At 39.3% G+C, this 18,020-nt stretch overlaps 4 protein-coding genes and 1 long non-coding RNA gene across 10 annotated transcripts; 3 read left to right on the forward strand and 2 right to left on the reverse strand.

The window, feature by feature from the left end:
* Positions 1-68: 68 nt before the first annotated feature.
* Positions 69-9,286, forward strand: LOC137575764 (macoilin-2). 5 transcript variants are annotated; one of them, XM_068288448.1, is made up of 12 exons: positions 69-189; positions 2,386-2,880; positions 3,929-4,073; positions 4,144-4,270; positions 4,349-4,475; positions 4,540-5,300; positions 5,866-6,147; positions 6,210-6,317; positions 6,466-7,187; positions 7,254-7,446; positions 7,537-7,761; positions 7,825-9,286. In XM_068288448.1, exons 2-12 carry the CDS (start codon positions 2,801-2,803, stop codon positions 8,049-8,051), a joined length of 2,997 nt encoding a protein of 998 aa, XP_068144549.1. In that variant the 5' UTR covers positions 69-189; positions 2,386-2,800; the 3' UTR covers positions 8,052-9,286. The 5 variants fall into 5 exon arrangements, with proteins under 5 accessions (XP_068144549.1, XP_068144553.1, XP_068144551.1 ...); XM_068288452.1 differs by having other exon boundaries at positions 4,540-5,150; XM_068288450.1 differs by having other exon boundaries at positions 109-345.
* Positions 9,287-10,128: 842 nt separating this feature from the next.
* Hmg-2 (High mobility group protein 2) lies at positions 10,129-11,680 on the reverse strand. Its single transcript, XM_068288453.1, has 3 exons — positions 11,640-11,680; positions 11,039-11,521; positions 10,129-10,975 (listed from the first exon to the last, which is right to left on the reverse strand). The coding sequence occupies exons 1-3, from the start codon at positions 11,663-11,665 to the stop codon at positions 10,303-10,305; spliced, it is 1,182 nt and encodes a 393-aa protein (XP_068144554.1). The 5' UTR covers positions 11,666-11,680; the 3' UTR covers positions 10,129-10,302.
* Positions 11,681-11,765: 85 nt separating this feature from the next.
* On the forward strand, positions 11,766-12,642 carry LOC137576317 (uncharacterized). 2 transcript variants are annotated; one of them, XR_011032283.1, is made up of 2 exons: positions 11,766-12,004; positions 12,061-12,642. It is a non-coding gene; the product is annotated as an uncharacterized lncRNA (long non-coding RNA). The 2 variants fall into 2 exon arrangements; XR_011032282.1 differs by having other exon boundaries at positions 11,766-12,000.
* Positions 12,124-14,440, reverse strand: Xbp1 (X box binding protein 1). The gene is made up of 3 exons (XM_068289340.1): positions 13,856-14,440; positions 13,460-13,780; positions 12,124-13,427 (listed from the first exon to the last, which is right to left on the reverse strand). Exons 1-3 carry the CDS (start codon positions 14,107-14,109, stop codon positions 12,461-12,463), a joined length of 1,542 nt encoding a protein of 513 aa, XP_068145441.1. The 5' UTR covers positions 14,110-14,440; the 3' UTR covers positions 12,124-12,460.
* A 1,216-nt stretch (positions 14,441-15,656) lies between these two features.
* On the forward strand, positions 15,657-17,908 carry LOC137576318 (nitric oxide-associated protein 1). The gene has a single exon (XM_068289342.1). It carries the CDS (start codon positions 15,821-15,823, stop codon positions 17,753-17,755), a length of 1,935 nt encoding a protein of 644 aa, XP_068145443.1. The 5' UTR covers positions 15,657-15,820; the 3' UTR covers positions 17,756-17,908.
* Positions 17,909-18,020: the final 112 nt, after the last annotated feature.

Raw genomic sequence — 18,020 nt, forward strand, 5'->3', positions numbered from 1 at the left:
TGATGCTTTCCATTTTATCGATTTCCTTGCGCATAATCGATATAAAATCGACTATTCGATAACGGTGTAAATTCACTCGCTCTCATACACACGAACATTCATATACACGCGCAGTTGGGAGAAATAATGTGCAAAATTGTATCAAAAAATCTATAGTGCATAATTTCTCGGAAAAATCGTGTAAAGAGTGTGGGTTAAATTGATCACAAACGCAATTGTTTATAGCTTAAAGCAAAGCAAGCATCGAATCGTCAAGAAAAGCCAGAAACGTGCGCAATTCCATATATTTGTGTATAAGTGTATCAAAAGAGTGTATATATATGTACACATGTATTATATATATTTGTGAGTGTGTATGTGTACGTGAGGAGTGTGAAAAAATATACATAGCCGCCAACAAAACAGCAGCAGCAGTAGCAGCACAATTTCCATTTACCCCCCGCAGCCTTTCATACATAGAAAGAGTAAACGTAATCGCTGTCGACGTTTGCAGCAGCGCAGAGACAAGAAGGCATCCTTATTTCGTTTCCTGGCTTACTCTCTCTTGCTCTCTCTATGTGGATGCTGTCTGTGCTCCCGCCCCCGCTTTTGTAATATTGGCCCACCAGCCCCGCTCTTTTAGGAATCTTTTCAATTATGACGTACGGTGTTTAGAACAATAAAGTTGCTATCATTAAATCACAATTGGGTACTTTTAAACAAAGTCAGTCAAAGGTTTAAAAATCGAAAAATTCCTAAATCCAGCTTTTTTCCAATGGACCATACAAAAATACGTTTTAGGTATGTGTTAGTGTGTGTGCGATTTTGTTTTTATATGTATGTATATATATTTTTTATGCAATTGGGAAAGTTCAAATCGCGAAAAATGCAAATTGTCTAATGGTCCTCGCATTTAAAAACAGTTGCATACCAAGAATAAAAAGGCAACATTACGACAAGAAGTTGCGAAATTGGCTTTAGTCCATTGCAAGCAATCTACATACATACGTATGTACCTTAATAACCATCCAATTTTCGACGGAATGTAGCCGGCGGGTAACAAAATGCACACAAACCGTGACATCTTTAAAATTTTGCAACAAAATGGCGCCCACACAGACATTCAGCAAGGATAATTAAGCAACAAGCCTCATCAGCATTCCATATCCCCACCCCCCATTCCACACCTTCCCAGACAACCATCAATAAGCTGAGCTTCCTGCGTGGCGCTCCACTTTTGGATGCTATTTATAAACAGTTTTTCAACCCGTATACATACACATGCACACATAAAGATTCGGATTGGGATTGTGCTGATGCTGCTGCTGTGTGATGTTTCCTTTAAATCTGCATAGTTCCGCTTCCGATTGAGTTGTTTAGTACAGCGCAGTCGCAGTTTACAGTCCATAGTGTTGATGACGATAATGATGATGTTCCACGTTCCACTTTAAATACACTTAACCACCGGGTATCCATTTATCCAGCAGGCAGCATCCACACATGTTGAGAAGCGTGCACTTGTCTGGTCTTGCTTATACACGCTTGTTCATCATTTTTGTGTGTGTGTCCTTTTTTTTGCCTGTCACGCCTACGTACATCAACTCCTTTCCCAACCTCCCTTGGATTTCCCTTGATTTGTCATCAAACGTAATAAGTACCGTTTAATGTTAGGCTCTCTGTGGAAATGTTTGCAGTCTCCCCCGAAACAAACTCTCGCCCACCAACACTCCCAGATGTTTAGAAAAATCACATTTCTTTGGCAACAAATAAAATAATTTTCCTTGACGTTTCTCTGGGGCATTGTTTATTTTCAGAAAATGCATTTGTAAAAGAAGAATAAAATTGGAATTATATTTTACAAGTTGAATGTCAAATATTCCCTACTGCACAATGTAACATTGTCCTTTTCTCTTTTCTCTCTCCTGTTGATCTGCTTGAAAGTGTTAAAAATTGTTCATTTGTTGTACAATAAATACAATTGACCGCATTTTTAGTACGCCCACACACACACACACACACACTTACACAGGGACAAGAAATTGCAACAAAGCGAAAGTGCAAAAAAGAAAATAACAGTATTTAAAAATAGCTGCGTTGTTTAGTTTGAATATAAGTATTTACGTAGATCTGTATTAAAACGTTTTGAAGAGGACAAAACACTCTAAATTGAAGATATTTTACCGATGCGATGCGATAGTTTTTTCCCAAGACACTAGCGTATAAAAGATGTTTACCAATTACATTCCGCCAATAAAAATATAAATATATGTATATTGAAAGCTAATTAATTTAAAAAATATTAGTATCTGGATCATATTAATATCGTAAGAGATTCCACACACACACACTCCACTCTGACCCTGTCTTTGTTTTTATCTCTTTCTCACGCTTTTTCATTCCCCCCAGTGCAAGAAAATAAGTGAAAACGAACAAGCCGGCTCAGCAGGAGGTCAACGCAAAGCAAAAGAAATTAAAGATATACACATATTTATAAATTGTATTTGGCATTACGCATGAGATGTTGGGGGATGAGAAATGCCTTCGTGTCGGCGGCAGCAACTACGTCGTCGTCGATATCGATGCCTTATTCATCGCATCATCCGAGTCAGCAGCAAAAATCTAATAATTAAGTGAATATAACAAGTGAATAACAAAAAGAGTTTGTGAGTGCAAAAAGCTAAAGCAAAAGAGAAAAACAATTAATTTCCGAAAATTATAAGAAGTGCATCTTGAAGCGAACAAAAGATTGAAATAAAAATAAAAGGTGTGAAATAAATTTGTGATTTCAAATAACCAAAATACCACAACAAAACACGAGAAAATGAAGCGACGCAATGCAGATTACGGTAAATTGCGTCGACCGATGAAACGCAACAAAATTACAGAGGGCATGTATGGCAGGTGAGAAGAATAAGAGAAATTAATAGTATGATTAACATAGCAAATATTCTCTCTTTGGTCTGTTTTAATTGCATATGTATGTATATTTTTTTCGTATGTGAGGCGTCAAAATCAAACAAGACTTGTTGATGTTTTTTTTTTTTTTTTTTTAAATTTATTATTTATACGTTTGTTTACTTTTTGATTCGGTGGGTTTTATTTGTTGTTGCTTTATGATGATGTTATACATGAATTTATTTCGACGCTACTTGTTTTGAATTTTCGGCACTCTCTCTCGCTCTCTCGTTCTCTCTGGCTGCTTATCTTGTTTGACAGTTTTATTGAGTGATTGATGAGCGCGAAGGCCAATCCACTTATGCCTCATAAGATCGGGTTTTTGACGTTTTCTAATATTTTGTTGACAATTTGATTTCCTTAATGACAAAAGGTAAATTGTCAACTACATACATAAGTGTATCAAAACGAGCCACTTCAAGAGTTTACACATATTTCAATTTTTCATATGTATATCCCTTACACAGATTTCTCAATTTGCCAAAACATTAATATTTTATATATATGTGTATGACTGTACATATGTACAAATTCACGAAGAGTTGACTCAACTTAACTGATCCTTATAAACACATACAGTTAAACAACGATAATATATTGTTTCATGGTAAATCCGAAACCAAATTGGTCCCTTGACTGTTTGCAATTAAAGAGAAATATTTTTTGTAAATTAGGGAACAATTTTAATCCGTAAAATGTTTATGCAGTGGTGTAGCAAGGGGGGAACTTTTTTAATCCGAACCTCGAGCTCAGTAAGAAAACCAAATTACAAATATTTATGAATTTTAAGATATTCAAAGTCTACATTAGTTTTCCTGATAACTCTCCACGCAACTTCTTTATCGACGGCATTCCAAATTTCTATATTAAAAATCACCGCAGCTCAATTTAGTTGGCTATTTTTTAATTCTTTTGGGATCTTTTTTTCCTATGATTAAATTAAGTATACGCCACCATGATGTATTGCCTAATGTAATTCTCATTTCTATTGCAGCACAACGGTTTTATATATGAAATTTCTAATTCTATGGGCGATAGTGATGGTTGCTGATTTTATGTTTATGTTCCGCTTCGAGTTCTTATGGCCATTTTGGCTATTATTACGCTCTGTGCATGATTCTTTCAAATACAAGGGCCTGGTGAGTGATAAATTTATTAAAATACATATGTAAACTATAATTTAAACCGAACACGAAATCCTTTTTGCAGGCATTCTCCGTACTTTTCGTGTGCATAGCGATTACATCGGATTTGGTGTGTCTATTTTTCATCCCAGTTCACTGGCTGCTCTTTTTGGCCAGCACATATGTCTGGGTGCAGTATGTATGGCATACAGGTAAGTACATATGGATGACTCTTCTTTTGGTCTATTTTGTCCCTTACCATATCTCTACACTTTGTATTTTTTTCATAGATAAGGGCATTTGTTTGCCAACCATAATTCTGTGGATGTTATTTGTCTACCTTGAGGTAGGCATACGATGGAAAGATAGTCGCCATATGCCGCATTTGGATCTTTGTCGGCCCTTCGCTGCGCATTGGTAAGTTAGAAATACAGAACTCGATATTGCAAACATACATTGTAATGAAATTGTCTTGTTCTAGCATTGGGTATCCGGTTGTCACGCTTGGATTTGGCTTTAAAAGCTACGTGGGCTACCGTATGCGTCAGCGCAAGCAACGTGAAGTGGCTAAAGAGAATGAATTTTATATGCAATTACTGCAGCAGGCTCTTCCCGCTGAGGAGGCCAGCGATGAGACTGCCGCGACGACGTCGACGACATCAACTGCCGCCACTACCAATGCCAATGCCAACTCTTCCACAGTTGTTATGGCCAATGGTTCGGCTACAATAGGAGTCGCCGCTGCCGCAGCATTAACCTCTTCATCATCAGTACTTGGACAGGCAAACGGCATTTTAGTCACAGCACAAAACCAACATGAGCATCATCTTAACAGCAGCAGCAGCGGCGGCGCCGGCGCCAATAGCACGACGAGCAATAGTAATCATCATCATCAGCATCATCATCATCATCAGCAACAGCAACAGAGCAACAGCAGTAGTAATAACAATAATAATATCAAGGATAATGCTACAAATGACACAAATCATACCACTACTGCAGCAGCGGGAACGCCATCGTCCTCGTCTTCAGCGAAGCATCAACAGTCGACAGCAGCATCGACAGCAACAACAACATCAGCAACAACAACAGGTGCCACATTAACTTCAAATTATTCAACAGGATTTGCCAAAGTCTACTGTTCATCTATTTCTACTCTTCTACTTTCCGCCTGTGGTTCACCACTTGGACCGCTTGGCATTGGCGATATTGATGGTGGTTTTGTTGGTGGTTGTTGTGGTGGTAAAATAATGTTTTATGCTGCTTTCCTTAACTTACTTGAATTATGGATAAATTATTACTAACAATTCAGTATTTAACAACAAATTTTCATAAAATGAAGGTCGCCTCAAAGTTAAAACCATTATAAAGTTTTCGATACTTGTTGTCTTTAAAGCCCAGGAAAAAACAATATGGTCGGAACTTCTAAAAACATCTCAAACAGAGAAACACTTTACAAAAATCTTCATGCAGATGAAAAATTTAAAATTTGTAATGATTCTATTACATTTAATTAATAATTATGACTTCTGGCTTTCATTTGGCGCTGTTTTTATTCGAGAAGCAGAAAGCAAGCGTAATTCATTCGCAATCTTATAATTCAAGAGATGCTGAAAACTTACTAATTACCGTCAGCATAAAACTTTTCATACCGCACACCTGCACAACAAACACACTTACACACTCATAATGGCATTAATCATGATCATATTACCCGCTACTAGTCTTACCCTTTTTACGATTTTGTGTGCTCTAAAGTTGTCTTCATAAGATATATATATATGTACTTATCTGTGTTTATTTTCAGCCAATGGCCATGCTGGAGGCGGCGGAGGTGGTGGTTCCAGAAATCATCGCCGTAGTATGGACAAGGAAAAACATCGGAATAAAGGCAGCAGCGCTGAGACGGATAATAATAAAAATAATAATAACTATCACCAAGTAGATACCAGTACAGCATCCGCAGCAACGTCAGCAGCCACAACCAGTAACAGTAAGGATAAAGATAAGGAGAAGTCAGACTGGGATTGTAGCAATAGCAACTATCCACAACAACAGCATCAACAACAAGGTGCAAAGGATAAGCAGGGTAAGACCATGATTAAAAGATACGTGAGAATATGAAATCAATTGTCCTTTATTTCCTTGCAGAGAAAAAGGCTTCCAGTTCGGTGTCCAATGGCAATGTTGTGCAAATTGATCCAGAGGAAACATCTGCTCCAGAGCCAACTCCACAAGTAGTGGAAAAGGCTACAAAGAGTGAGTTCAATTACTTTAAGGTATTTCGATATATTGGCTTTCTATTAAATTAGAAATCAACGATTTTAATAAGCTAATGGTTTCATGTTCTTTTGGTGTATTAAATGAATCTAAAGCTAATGTGTATTTATTTTCTTTTCTACTCCAGGTCGTCGGAATCGCGGCAAAAAGGACAATCATAATAGTCAGCAGCAGCAACAACAGCAACAAAAGGAGAAAGAGCAATCATCGAGCAACAGTAGTAACAACAATAACAATAGCAATACAAGCAACAATAATAATAACGATGCCAGCTCAGTATCTTCTTCAGCTAGCTCGACAACATCCTCTAGCAACTCCAACTCCAATACTAATAATAATAATAATAAGAATGCCATCATCTCACAATTAGCCAGCAAAGTGGTATCGAAAATCTGTGAAACATGTCTCAAATTGGAAGCCGATGTGAAAAAATATCGTGCCGAGATCAGTCACATGAAACAGATCGAAAACGAATTGCGTCAAAAGTTGGATGTTAATCTAACAAGCAAATCACTACTGCAGGCCAAGCAAAAGGAATGCGATGAGCTTGAGAAACGTGTCCAAGAGCAAACAAATACCCGACATACGGATATGCTTTGCCTGCAATCCGTAGAGAGACGACTGCATGAGGAGCGACGACAAAAACAATCGCTCGATGCACAATTGACTAATGAGAAAAAGGCACGCAAGGCAGCTGAAGAGAAGGCAGCTCGTCCTGAATGCAGCGCCCAGTGCAAGCAGCGACGCCAACAAATGGACGAGGAACTAAAACGTTTGCGTCAAGAACTAAAGCAAACCGAAGAAGCTAAACAACTGGCCGTGGAGCATGGACGAAAGTTTGAACAAGAGGTAATAATTAAAAAGAATCAAATAAACAAGAATGTCATTTCTGAACCCTTTTCGATATTTTTCCAGTATCATATGCTAGAAGCTGAGATGCGTAATCGTGAAGCGTCACAATCGGATACCGAATTGCTAATGAATGCGCTTGCCACAATGCAGGATAAGAATAAAATATTGGAAAAAAATCTATCCGCAGAGACGAGAGTTAAGCTGGACTTGTTCTCGGCTCTCGGAGCAGCTAAGCGACAACTAGAAATATCCGAATGTAAGTAAACCGCTGCGGGAAAATGTTCTTAAAAACATTTAAAATTGTATCTTGTGCCTGAGTAATAAATATATATTTTTCTTTTTCAAGGTAATCGCCGCTCTAAGGAGGATGAGGTTATTGATCTCAAGGCCAAAATTGCCCAATTGTTGGCTGTAATGCCCGACAGCATGTGCATGAACACCGGTTCAGCTAGTAGCATGTTGCGCATGAATGACACGCCTCCATTGCAATCAGGACCCGGTCCCGCATCGCCGTTGCTTAGCTTAAGTGCTGCCGGACAAGACAACAACTCAGTTTCAAGTATTCAGTTTAGTAAGTGGTAGCATTTGGTTTCAATTCGTTGATAATTTATTGAGTGTTCTCTTAATATTTTAGGCGGCGGCATGTCTTTGCATCAACAGCAGCATCAGGTGCCCGTTTCCCAGCAACAGCAGCAACAAATGGTGCCAGTGAGTGTAGCAGCTGCTCTCCAGGTGGCTGCTGCAAATGTTAATGGTGGTGTCTCCACTTTAGATCCTAATGCCAGTGTTTACACGCCCAAGGCCGGCAACATGATGGTTGTCTCGCCGGTTGGGATGAATCCCAATGGCACGGATGCCTGACGCCAGCAGCAACCGCCGCAGCAGCAGCAACAGTCGTCGTCCTCACATTTGCATCTGAGACGACAAGTTTGATGAGATTATTATACTTTATATGATGAGAATAAAAAAAGCAAATGAACAGATGATAAGCCAGGATCAGGAGTTTCAAAGGATCGAAGTCGTTTGCCTATGATATCTGAATGTCCGTAATAAGCATAAGCAGTTTTCTTTCCACACACCTACACACACACACACACACACACACACACACTGACAACAATCACCAAACATAAACATACCGCTCAATTGCGAGTATACTGACTAAAAAGCAGACGATTAACCAGTTTTCTTTTTACTTCAATCCAACAATTTGGCATTCCCCCAACATTACAAAATTGAAATACAGAAATTACCAAACATTCATACACAAAACAAAAACAGCCACTCAGACACCCACCACATTAAGAATTGTAAAACAAAACATTGAGATCATTACAACTCAGACACACACACATTCTCAATATATGTCCCCACATTCTCAATCTTCCTTCCCTATCCAAGAAACAAGTTCTTTTACTTTAACAAAAAATACTGATTTGAATGAATTTCTAAGAATAATAACACAAAAACAAAAAAAGGAAATTTGTATTTTGTATAAACTGATGATGCAAATCCAGAACTACTACTACTACTACCACCTAACAAACGAACCTATATGATATCATATATTATATATTTTATTTACCGAATCGCTGTGAGAGAAGTTGCTGGACCAGCCTTAAGTGATGATGGCCCTTGGTCCATAATAGTGTGGGGATGTCAAAAGGGTGTCATCCTCCATTTTCGCCAAGGAATTTATATATTAGTTTTTGAAGTCTGCTCCCTTGATTTATCTCATTAAATTATTTTTGTTATTAAAAAAAAAACACACCACATACATACACACACACACACAACCTTAAATCGTATGGTTTAATTTAGAATTAACTACTATTATTTCTTCTTAACTTGAAAACAAAAACGAGAAACAGTTCATACAATTATTCTCTCTTTAAGTTTTAATTTATTTTTTTGTTTAATAATTTTGGTGTTCCTAAGAAAAACAAAAACAAGAACTAATTGAAAAAAACCAACGCTTAAGTTTAATTGCGAACGAAAAGTGAAATGTCGATCGACTATTTTGTTTAATAATAAGTATAATAATAATAAAAAAAAGTAAAAATAACAAGCTTTGCGCTACGTTAAGCTAGAACATATTATTTTGTACTTTTATTTTATTTTTTTTATTCTTGGTTTGATTTAATTTGTGTTTTTTTATTTGCCTTTTTCGTAAATTTACATCTCTTTTGGCTTTTAATAATGACAGCTACGTTTGGCAAAATGTGAGTTGATATCCGAATGTGATATTTATCGAAAACACATACTCTTTTTACAGACTGTCAAATTATTTCCTTAAGTTTTCCCATAGGAGCTTAATCTTCTTGCGTCAACTTTCAATACAGTCAGTCACACAAAAAAGAAATACAGAAAGCAATTGGGTAACAATAAAACAAAAAAAAAAAAAAAGTAATAACTCATATAAAACAAGATTCGCGTAAACCTGCAGCATTTCAAAATGTTCTTTGATGTGCTCTATATAGTGTTGACCTCCATATCAAGTGCCACCTATAATACAGTGGCAGCGATTTGGAAAATCGAAGGTAAGATATGAAATACACGTATTATCCTTTCGATTCATAATGGACCTGTCCAATTCTACACAGAGGCTTCAATTCAGTTCATGATGACTTGTTTTTTGTTCGGGTTGCGTGTCGTATGTCATCCTGTGCTGATTATGCCCATGCTTATTTGTGCGTTCTGCACGGTACGCAATTTTTGGCAGCGTCGTCGCCGAACTGTAAGTGGTATTCAGGATGGATGTGGATTAACCACCAGTGTCATGTCACCCAAACCACGGGCTTTTGGACGCAGCCCACGCATACGTTCCTATCGCAGTCTGGGCAATAACACATCTCGCAGCTTTGACAGCCTTGATGGATCTGAAGAGGAGCGCCCTTAAATGTTCCAAGTTTATATATTTACTATCACAAATAAGAAATTCGTCCGGACTAGTTGTTTTTATTGACATAATTATGCCTTTTTTAAGGGACAGTTGGCAAATACATTTTGGGTTACATGAAGCTTACAAGAGCTAAAATTCTAAACTTATTTTGTTGCTTAATTAAAATACTGTACAGTCTTTACTCCTGAATCCTGCGTGCTCGTGTGTGTCTTATTGTTTTATGAAATCCAATTTACTTAGAGCATCCCTCACTCTAAGCAATATACAACTGTTTGAAGATTGTGTAGTGAGATTGGCCAAATGATGCATATATTTATCGACATTATCGACATTTACACCATCATGTTCCAGTTCCGGCAAACCAGGAATATTCAAGGCCACGGCCAATTTAGCCCGTAAACCCTTCAAATAAGCATCCAAACGTTGATTCTCCTCCTTGAGCTCCTTTACCTCGGACATGACCTTAGCATATCCCGCCTTTGTATTATCTACATGCTGCTCCAGTACGGCGTTTTGCTGTTCCAAGTCCGTTTTAGTTTTACGCAGCAAACGCAGCTCATTTTCTGTGCTGCGATTGTGCTCGAGGAACTCATTTGTATAGATGGGTATTTCTCCAGCTGGAAAAGATCTAGGAACCAGAACCGATGACGGAGGTGGCGGCGGTGGTGACGGTGAACGACGTTTTACTTGGGCCAAGGGTATGTCATCGGGATCTGGCTCACTTGGCCTTTTGTTGGCTCCCGATTTGGTTTGTTTTTTAATTTTCTGATCACCTTTGGACGGTTTTGTGGTTTCCACTTTGTTGGCCTTCTTTGCCTTGACCAGCTCTTTGGCTACAATTTCAGGGTGTTCCTTAAAGAACATTTGCAGCTGCTCTTGATATCTAAAAAAAAAGAAATTAAATTAAAAAAACCAATTTGACCAAATGGGTTTAATTTATATTAACATGGCTTTATCCTTGGCAGCTGCCTCCATGTACGGTGCCTTCTTCTCTTCGGTTAGTTGATGCCATTCCTCACCAATGATCTTGGTATGCTCCAGCGCTGTTCGCTGAGGTTGCTCTTTCCTTAATTGTTCACGACGATCATTCATAAAGCGAACATAACCATTTAGGGGCATTTTTGGAGCTCCAGCTACATTGATTCGACGCTGGGTTAGCTTTTTTAACTTGGAATCCAAATCTGTGTCACAACGACGTCCTTTGGCTCCTTTTTTACCCTTTCCAGCTCCCGAGGCACTTGTCTTTTTATCGATTTCTTCAACATCCGCATCATTCGGGACAGACTCAGTAGTCTCTGCAGTGGTGTCCAGCGAGGGCGACTTTGACACTGGATCCACACTTTTCGACTGGTCATCTTCGGTTCCGTCCGTTGCAGCAGGAGCAACTTCCTCTTTACCCTTGACTAATTCCACAGGCTCTGCCATGGCTCTAAATTGAAAATCACTTTGTTAAATTTCGTTTTAATTTTAAAGCCGTGATTAAAATAAAAATTTGTTATTGTCAATCTGTCTATTAGACAGTGTCTAATCTACTATTTCTATCGAACCTATCGTCGAGTCTATCGAATCCCATATGGTGGCACTTCGACTCAGGCACCTCTTCGATTTTTTTAAGATATCGATAGGTTTCTCATGTCATGTCATATTGGAAAAATATCTCCGCTATTAATAGTTTTTTCAATATTTTCTTATTCTATTGTATCTCTTAGATGTTACGGATCGGAACTTTCGTACCAATCGGAAAAAATAGAGCGTGGGAGGTCTACTGAAGAAACGTAACCAATAACTACGGATGCCACAAATAAAGATACATTTATAATAACTTTTGTCCATATTTCTGATACATCTTTACATTCCTCATCCGGCGGTCTCTTTTTGTTTATGCGTCATCTCCCCATGTTTATATATGTATGTATGTTTTCACAATCTTATCTTTTTGTAAGTCACGCCATTTATTCCGATTTGCAGTATTCCCCAAATGACACCACTTTTATGACCATATCAGGTCATAATTCAGTTAAATAAGGACAATTTGTTGTTGGGTGTTTTTGAATATATTTGAATTATATTCCTTTTTTAGAATGTTTTTTTTTTCTCATTTACCGATCATATATTTTTTTTTTTTTTTTTTTGAGCACATTGAATAATTACAGACGAGTGTTAAATATAAATGGTAATCTTAAATACAAGCTTAGCTCAGTGTGATTAAATATCAATTCGTATCCATACATATATATGTGATATATAAATATAGAAAAGCCTTTCATGACAAAACAAATTCTATACAAAACTTAACAATAATTACAGATATATATAGAGAGAGATAAAGAATATATACCTATTTTCAATTTGAAAAATAAAATCGAAATTAAATTAAACTGGGAAACAGTTCATCAAATCCACTTTGCCATGGAAAGTCCTCATCGGCTGTTGGCAAAGTCAGATCCGCTGTGTGTGATGTGGGTGAGCCCATTATCGACTCATAGCCATGATCTGAAATGGCCGAGTGTGAGATGAGAGACATTGCCGGTGATCTGGACAAAGGTGAAATGGCTTTAATCGTTCGCGACGGGGAAAGAAAATCTGGTATGCTATCAAAAGTATTCTCAATATCTGAATCATCGTCATCTGTATCTGGTGTGGCATTCATAACATTAAGATAGACCTGTGAGGGTGATGCCGCTGGCGGAGCACATTTCATTATCATGACAGTATCTTCATCATCCATGTCGTCTTCGACAGCGGTAATACCCTCACAGTAAATCTCCTCAACGGCCTCATTAACAGGCACTGCATCACCATCCATAACAATTGTAATGGAATTTGTTTTGGCATCATATGTGCCATAGACTGTATCTGGGGGAGTGGGAGTGGTACTGGTGCTCGGGCACGAGGCAATTTCCGCTTTTATCGTTGCTGGGTGCTCTAGATTTCCATTTATATTTAACACTTGCATGTTCGTCATGCTCTGTGTGCTTATAGCTTTTACTTCCTTGCTTTCTAAGCCATCAATTCTATGCCCGCTGGGTTCCAGGCACTTTGCTGTGGTCCCCACCATTGATCTAGGCAATCGCTCTTGGTTGCCTGCATCTTGGGGAGCAATTTCATCGCATGCTCTAGAGTCTGTTTCAAGGACTTCTGCGAGTAGAGTTTCGGCCAGCTCTTCAAGCCTTCGGGCATCGAACTCTTCGTCGTCGACGAGAAGCATGTCTTGTAGAGTAGGCAGAGAGCCACAATCCTCCACAGAGAGGCCATAGTTCGTGTGCGTTTCAGCTCCAGTTTCAGCTCCCCGATCAGCGAACGCGCTGACGACTGTGAGTCCACCAGTTGTGTTAAACCCTGCGGCAGAGGGTCAGCATTATAATTGGATGCTGCAGATCCAAGGTTTGTGGACGCACAGCCCTCAGCGCCTAAGCTGACTGGTGAGCTGATGTTGTTGCTGTTAGCGTTGACTTTGGCTTGTTGCTGCTTCTTCATTTCGGCCAATTCCTGGCGCATTTGTTCCATCTCTGCATCAAGCTTTTGATTCTTTGATAAAAGCGCCTCATTGATGGCCTGTAGACTTTCGCATTTGTTTTGCAATATTTCTGTTTTATCTGTTAGTTCTTTGATTTCGTAATCCATTTCCTCCATGCGAGCCTTTTTGCGGTCACGAGATGTTTGTGCGGCGACTCGATTTTTTAGCTTCCTGTAAGGTACCCACAAACAATCAATAAATATAAAAATTACTTTCTCTCGCCTCTTATCCCTCATTTCGACTTACTTTCTTTGGACTTTCTCCTCCCATGTGAGGTGGTCCAGACGACGTTTCTTGGCCTTTGGTGCCTGCACCTGCACCACCTCCATTTGATCTTCATCCATCACCGACGATGATGACGCATATCCCGAACTTGAGTGTGTGGGCGAGGGAACTCCCCCCTTTAGTAGCGCAGCTACTGCGGGGGCGGGAGCTGGTCCGGGCCTAAGTTTGGGCAATGTTACAAATACCGAATTTGCTGTTGTTACTGGTGGTGCCATATTTTAAAATTGTTTCCGTTTTCGATTAAATAAAATCCGTTTCAGTGAAAGTTAATTAAATTTTCATTATTATTGATTTTTCAAGTTCCGTGATGTGTTCGCACGGCGCTCTGATATTTATCTGATTGTGATAATTTTTTGTTTTTAGTTTAGTGCCTTCATCTGCATCTTCTGTTTCGCGCTACTTAATCGCTCTACAACATTTGCCTGCTTCATGACCAACTTATTGTTTTGCTTTTCTCACGCAATTTCTTCTTTAAACTTTGTAATTCTACGTGGTTAAAAATTGTGATAAGGCTGACGTGGCTTAATTTGGTTGGTGTTAGTGCTGGGAGCTCCCTCGATACCATCGATTAGGGTAAAACCCTGACTAGCTATCGATACGTGTCGTGAGTCACTGTAACCCAACCCTAACACTAGCAAAAATAAACGACAATGCAATTTTGACTTTATATAATCGTTAAATAAAATATGGTTTTCCAAAAAGAATATGACAAAAGACCGAACAATTAGAAAATAAATTTAAATGTGAAGACCGTTTGCGTTGAGTTTTTCGGTCAATCTTTCTTTTGCCCTTCTAATTTTGTGTTTGAAATATTCGACACGAAATGTGTCTGCTGTCGCCCAAGGATCCAAACTTCCTATTTGAAGTATGAATCCTTTGGACGACATCTCCTAGGGACTCCTTCTCCCGCCGATAGTAACACAGTAAAAGTAACTTCGACCGCGTCAATGTTTGTATACCCTTGCAACTTTTTTGGTAACTCTTTTTTTATTCATAGCCATCAAAGGGAAATAAAGTTTTTTCTCAAAAGGCTAAAGTTTGCGAAAGAACGGCCTACAATCTTAGCATAGGAAATAACTAAGATATTGATCAAAGTCACTGTTTTCGACCGATCGTTCCTATGGGAGCTAAATGATATAGTGGTCCGATCCGGCTGAATCCGAGAAATACAACCCCTGCAGTATATACAAGCCTACATGCAAAATTTCTGTAGCTCTAATAGTCTAGGAGGAGTTTGCGTTGATCCAGACGGACATGGCTATATGAACTCGTCGTCATGCTAATCAAGAATATATGTATATACTTTATATGGTCATAAATGAGTAGGTACTCATTCTGCAACATGAGGGCGTAACTTAAAGTGCAAAATTTTATCGGATTTCCTCAAAACATTTTTCCAATCCCTTGCAGAGTTTGTGGCGGCACTATTACCTATCTGATATTGGATGAGGCTGATCGCTCTGCTCGATTTGGAATTTAAACTTCAAATTCGTGAAATTCTGTTGAATGTTCCTCCCCGAATCGTCAAACAATTATGACATCGGCCACCTGGCCGCCTGGAGTGATGCGTTTGGCCAATAGTTAAATGGCTTAGTTTTCTTTTATCCTCCGCTTTGTTTTCACTTTCAATCAATTTAAAAAACACCGCCAACGGTATCGATGCATCGTAAAATAGTGGGACTATCGTAAAATAGTGGGACTCTGACTCCCCCTATTAAAAAGATTTGCCAACACTTTTAAATACCACCACAGTTTGCGAATACTGAGCAAAACAAAAAAGCAAAAATTGTAAATTGCGAGGACCTCAAGTGCGCGAAGATAGGGAAAGCAACAAGTGGGAGACACCGCACAAAATCCAAGCACCTGCAACTGTACAAAGAGTGCACAATTCACTGTTTTAAATCACAATTTAAATAATCTGGTTAAATGTTGCGAGTACTGGGCCCAAAACGACCGGCTTTTCTGGTGGGCAGTAAAGTCGATATTCTTCAATTAGAAACGAATAGCCGGCTTTGCAAATATTTGCAAAGAACTGTACGACGCCACAATACTGAAGCCCATGAACAGTTTAGCTCGCGCCAAAGGGCATGGCAAGTTGCCAGAGAGCGGTATAAAAACTATGAGCACATCCACTACAGTTCGGTCGTAGAAACAGGGCTTATACCGAAAAAACCAGCTTCCAGTGCATCATCCCGCTTTTCATTGCCCAACCCTAACTGGCTTGAGGACTACGAGTTCTATGCGGGCAATGCCAGATCCCTAGATGGTTCAGAGGATAAATCAATAGCTTCATCATCAGTGCCTTGCAGCGGGTGTGGTGCTCATCTGCATTGTCATAATTCTTCGTACCCTGGCTATATACCAAGTGAAATATTTAAAGGACGCACAGAGACAGAGTTGCGAACGATTATTTGCAAACGTTGCCATTTTCTTAAACATTATAACCTGGCCATAGATGTGGAGGTGCCTTCGTCTTCTTATGTGGATACAATTTCCCGTATTCAAGATAAATTTGCATTGGCAATTGTTTTGGTCGATTTACTGGATTTTCCCAGCTCCATTTGGCCAGGCATGTTGCGCGTTTTGGGTTCAAAACGTCCTGTTTTTCTGGTGGGCAATAAAGTCGATCTTCTACCGCGAGACTCCAATAGCTATATGAATCATGTACGGAGTTGCTTGGCGCAGGAATTTATTAAACATGGAGGTGGCCAAGGCATGAATATCAAACATGTCAGTTTAATCTCTGCCAAGACAGGCTACGGAATTGAGGAACTCATCACTCAACTGCACAATATCTGGGCCTACAAGGGCGATGTCTATCTTCTTGGCTGCACGAATGTAGGCAAAAGTACACTGTTCAACATTCTGCTTAATTCCGACTACTGCCGTCCGGAGGCCAGCGATTTAGTGCCCAGGGCAACAACTTGTCCATGGCCAGGTACCACACTTAAACTGCTAAGATTTCCTATTCTGCGTCCATCTGACCTAAGAATCTATCAACGCTTTAAGCGCCTATTCTCCGAACGGGGGCAGCGAGCGGCCATGGAAAAGCTGCGCCGGGATCAGGCCAAAGAAAGCAAAGGCGACACTTCAGCTGCCCAGCCAATGGCCTTAGTCGGACGCACGTTTGATCGCAGAAATGTGGTCAACGATGTATTTGCCATGTCCTCTGGCATTAAGCCGGTAACAACATTAAATGAACGACGAGCAGAATATCGGGAAGCACGTTGGGTCTACGATACACCTGGGGTAATGCAGCCAGATCAACTAACTCCTCTTTTGACCACTGAAGAGTTATCGCTACTTCAACCAAGAAAGATGATACGGCCTCGCGCATTTCGTATGAGACCAAATATGAGCCTCATGCTAGGTGGACTAGCACGTTTTGATCTCTTGGATTGTTTAAGTGACGAAAGGCAATTAGAATATCTAAAAGTTATTGTATTTGCTTCGGAGCAAATACCACTGCTTATAGTAGATACCGAGCATGCCGAAACAGTTTACCAAAGATATCTAGGAACTGAGCTATTGGGCTTGCCCATTTCTGGACATGACGCAGGTGACGCAGAACGAATCAAAAGATGGCCCGGCCTACAGTGTCGAGAGACTGATATTGTAATCACGAACAGTGAGAGAAATATTGGAAAACTTAGTTGTGATATTACTTTAAGCTCCGCGGGCTGGATTGGACTACTAATGCCCTTAAATTCAGAGTGCCATCTTCGAGCTTGGACACCACTGGCCGCTGGTGTATATGTGCGAAAACCTGCTCTAGTTCCTCTTGCCGACCGTCTAGTCGGCAAACATATACGTTACTCGCTGGCATATAACACATCTAAACCGTTTGTGTTTCAAAAATAAATAAATAAAATGAAAATCGTAAATGTAAAAGTTTATTTTCAAATTGTTAACCAACTGTTTTGATTTGATAGTGTTGCAAAGCACTGCTGATCGTGCGATAAGTCAAACTGTAATTGAGGCAAAATAAAATTTTTCAAAAATACAAAAACAGGATATATTCTTCAATTTATCTCTTGCATTCTTGATCAAAAATGAAAACGCTATTTTAAATATAAAAGTGTCGGTTTTATTTTCTAACCCAGTGTTGCACAGCGGCTGCTAGTGT

Source organism: Drosophila tropicalis, unplaced genomic scaffold, assembly GCF_018151085.1.
Source record: "Drosophila tropicalis isolate 14030-0801.00 unplaced genomic scaffold, ASM1815108v1 contig_593, whole genome shotgun sequence".
In the NCBI taxonomy this organism is placed as follows: domain Eukaryota; kingdom Metazoa; phylum Arthropoda; class Insecta; order Diptera; family Drosophilidae; genus Drosophila; species Drosophila tropicalis.

Coding starts and splice junctions, on each gene's coding strand:
- LOC137575764 (XM_068288448.1), top strand. CDS start 2,801: ATGAAGCGACGCAATGCAGATTACGGTAAATTGCGTCGACCGATGAAA. Junction 6,148..6,209: donor AGGTGCAAAGGATAAGCAGG/GTAAGACCATGA, acceptor ATTTCCTTGCAG/AGAAAAAGGCTTCCAGTTCG. Junction 7,762..7,824: donor AGTTTCAAGTATTCAGTTTA/GTAAGTGGTAGC, acceptor TTAATATTTTAG/GCGGCGGCATGTCTTTGCAT.
- Hmg-2 (XM_068288453.1), bottom strand. CDS start 11,665: ATGGGATTCGATAGACTCGACGATAG. Junction 11,522..11,639: donor TTCGATAGACTCGACGATAG/GTTCGATAGAAA, acceptor TTTTCAATTTAG/AGCCATGGCAGAGCCTGTGG. Junction 10,976..11,038: donor GCTGCCAAGGATAAAGCCAT/GTTAATATAAAT, acceptor CTTTTTTTTTAG/ATATCAAGAGCAGCTGCAAA.
- Xbp1 (XM_068289340.1), bottom strand. CDS start 14,109: ATGGCACCACCAGTAACAACAGCAAATTCGGTATTTGTAACATTGCCC. Junction 13,781..13,855: donor GAGGAGAAAGTCCAAAGAAA/GTAAGTCGAAAT, acceptor GGTACCTTACAG/GAAGCTAAAAAATCGAGTCG. Junction 13,428..13,459: donor AACCTTGGATCTGCAGCATC/CAATTATAATGC, acceptor TGCCGCAGGGTT/TAACACAACTGGTGGACTCA.
- LOC137576318 (XM_068289342.1), top strand. CDS start 15,821: ATGTTGCGAGTACTGGGCCCAAAACGACCGGCTTTTCTGGTGGGCAGT.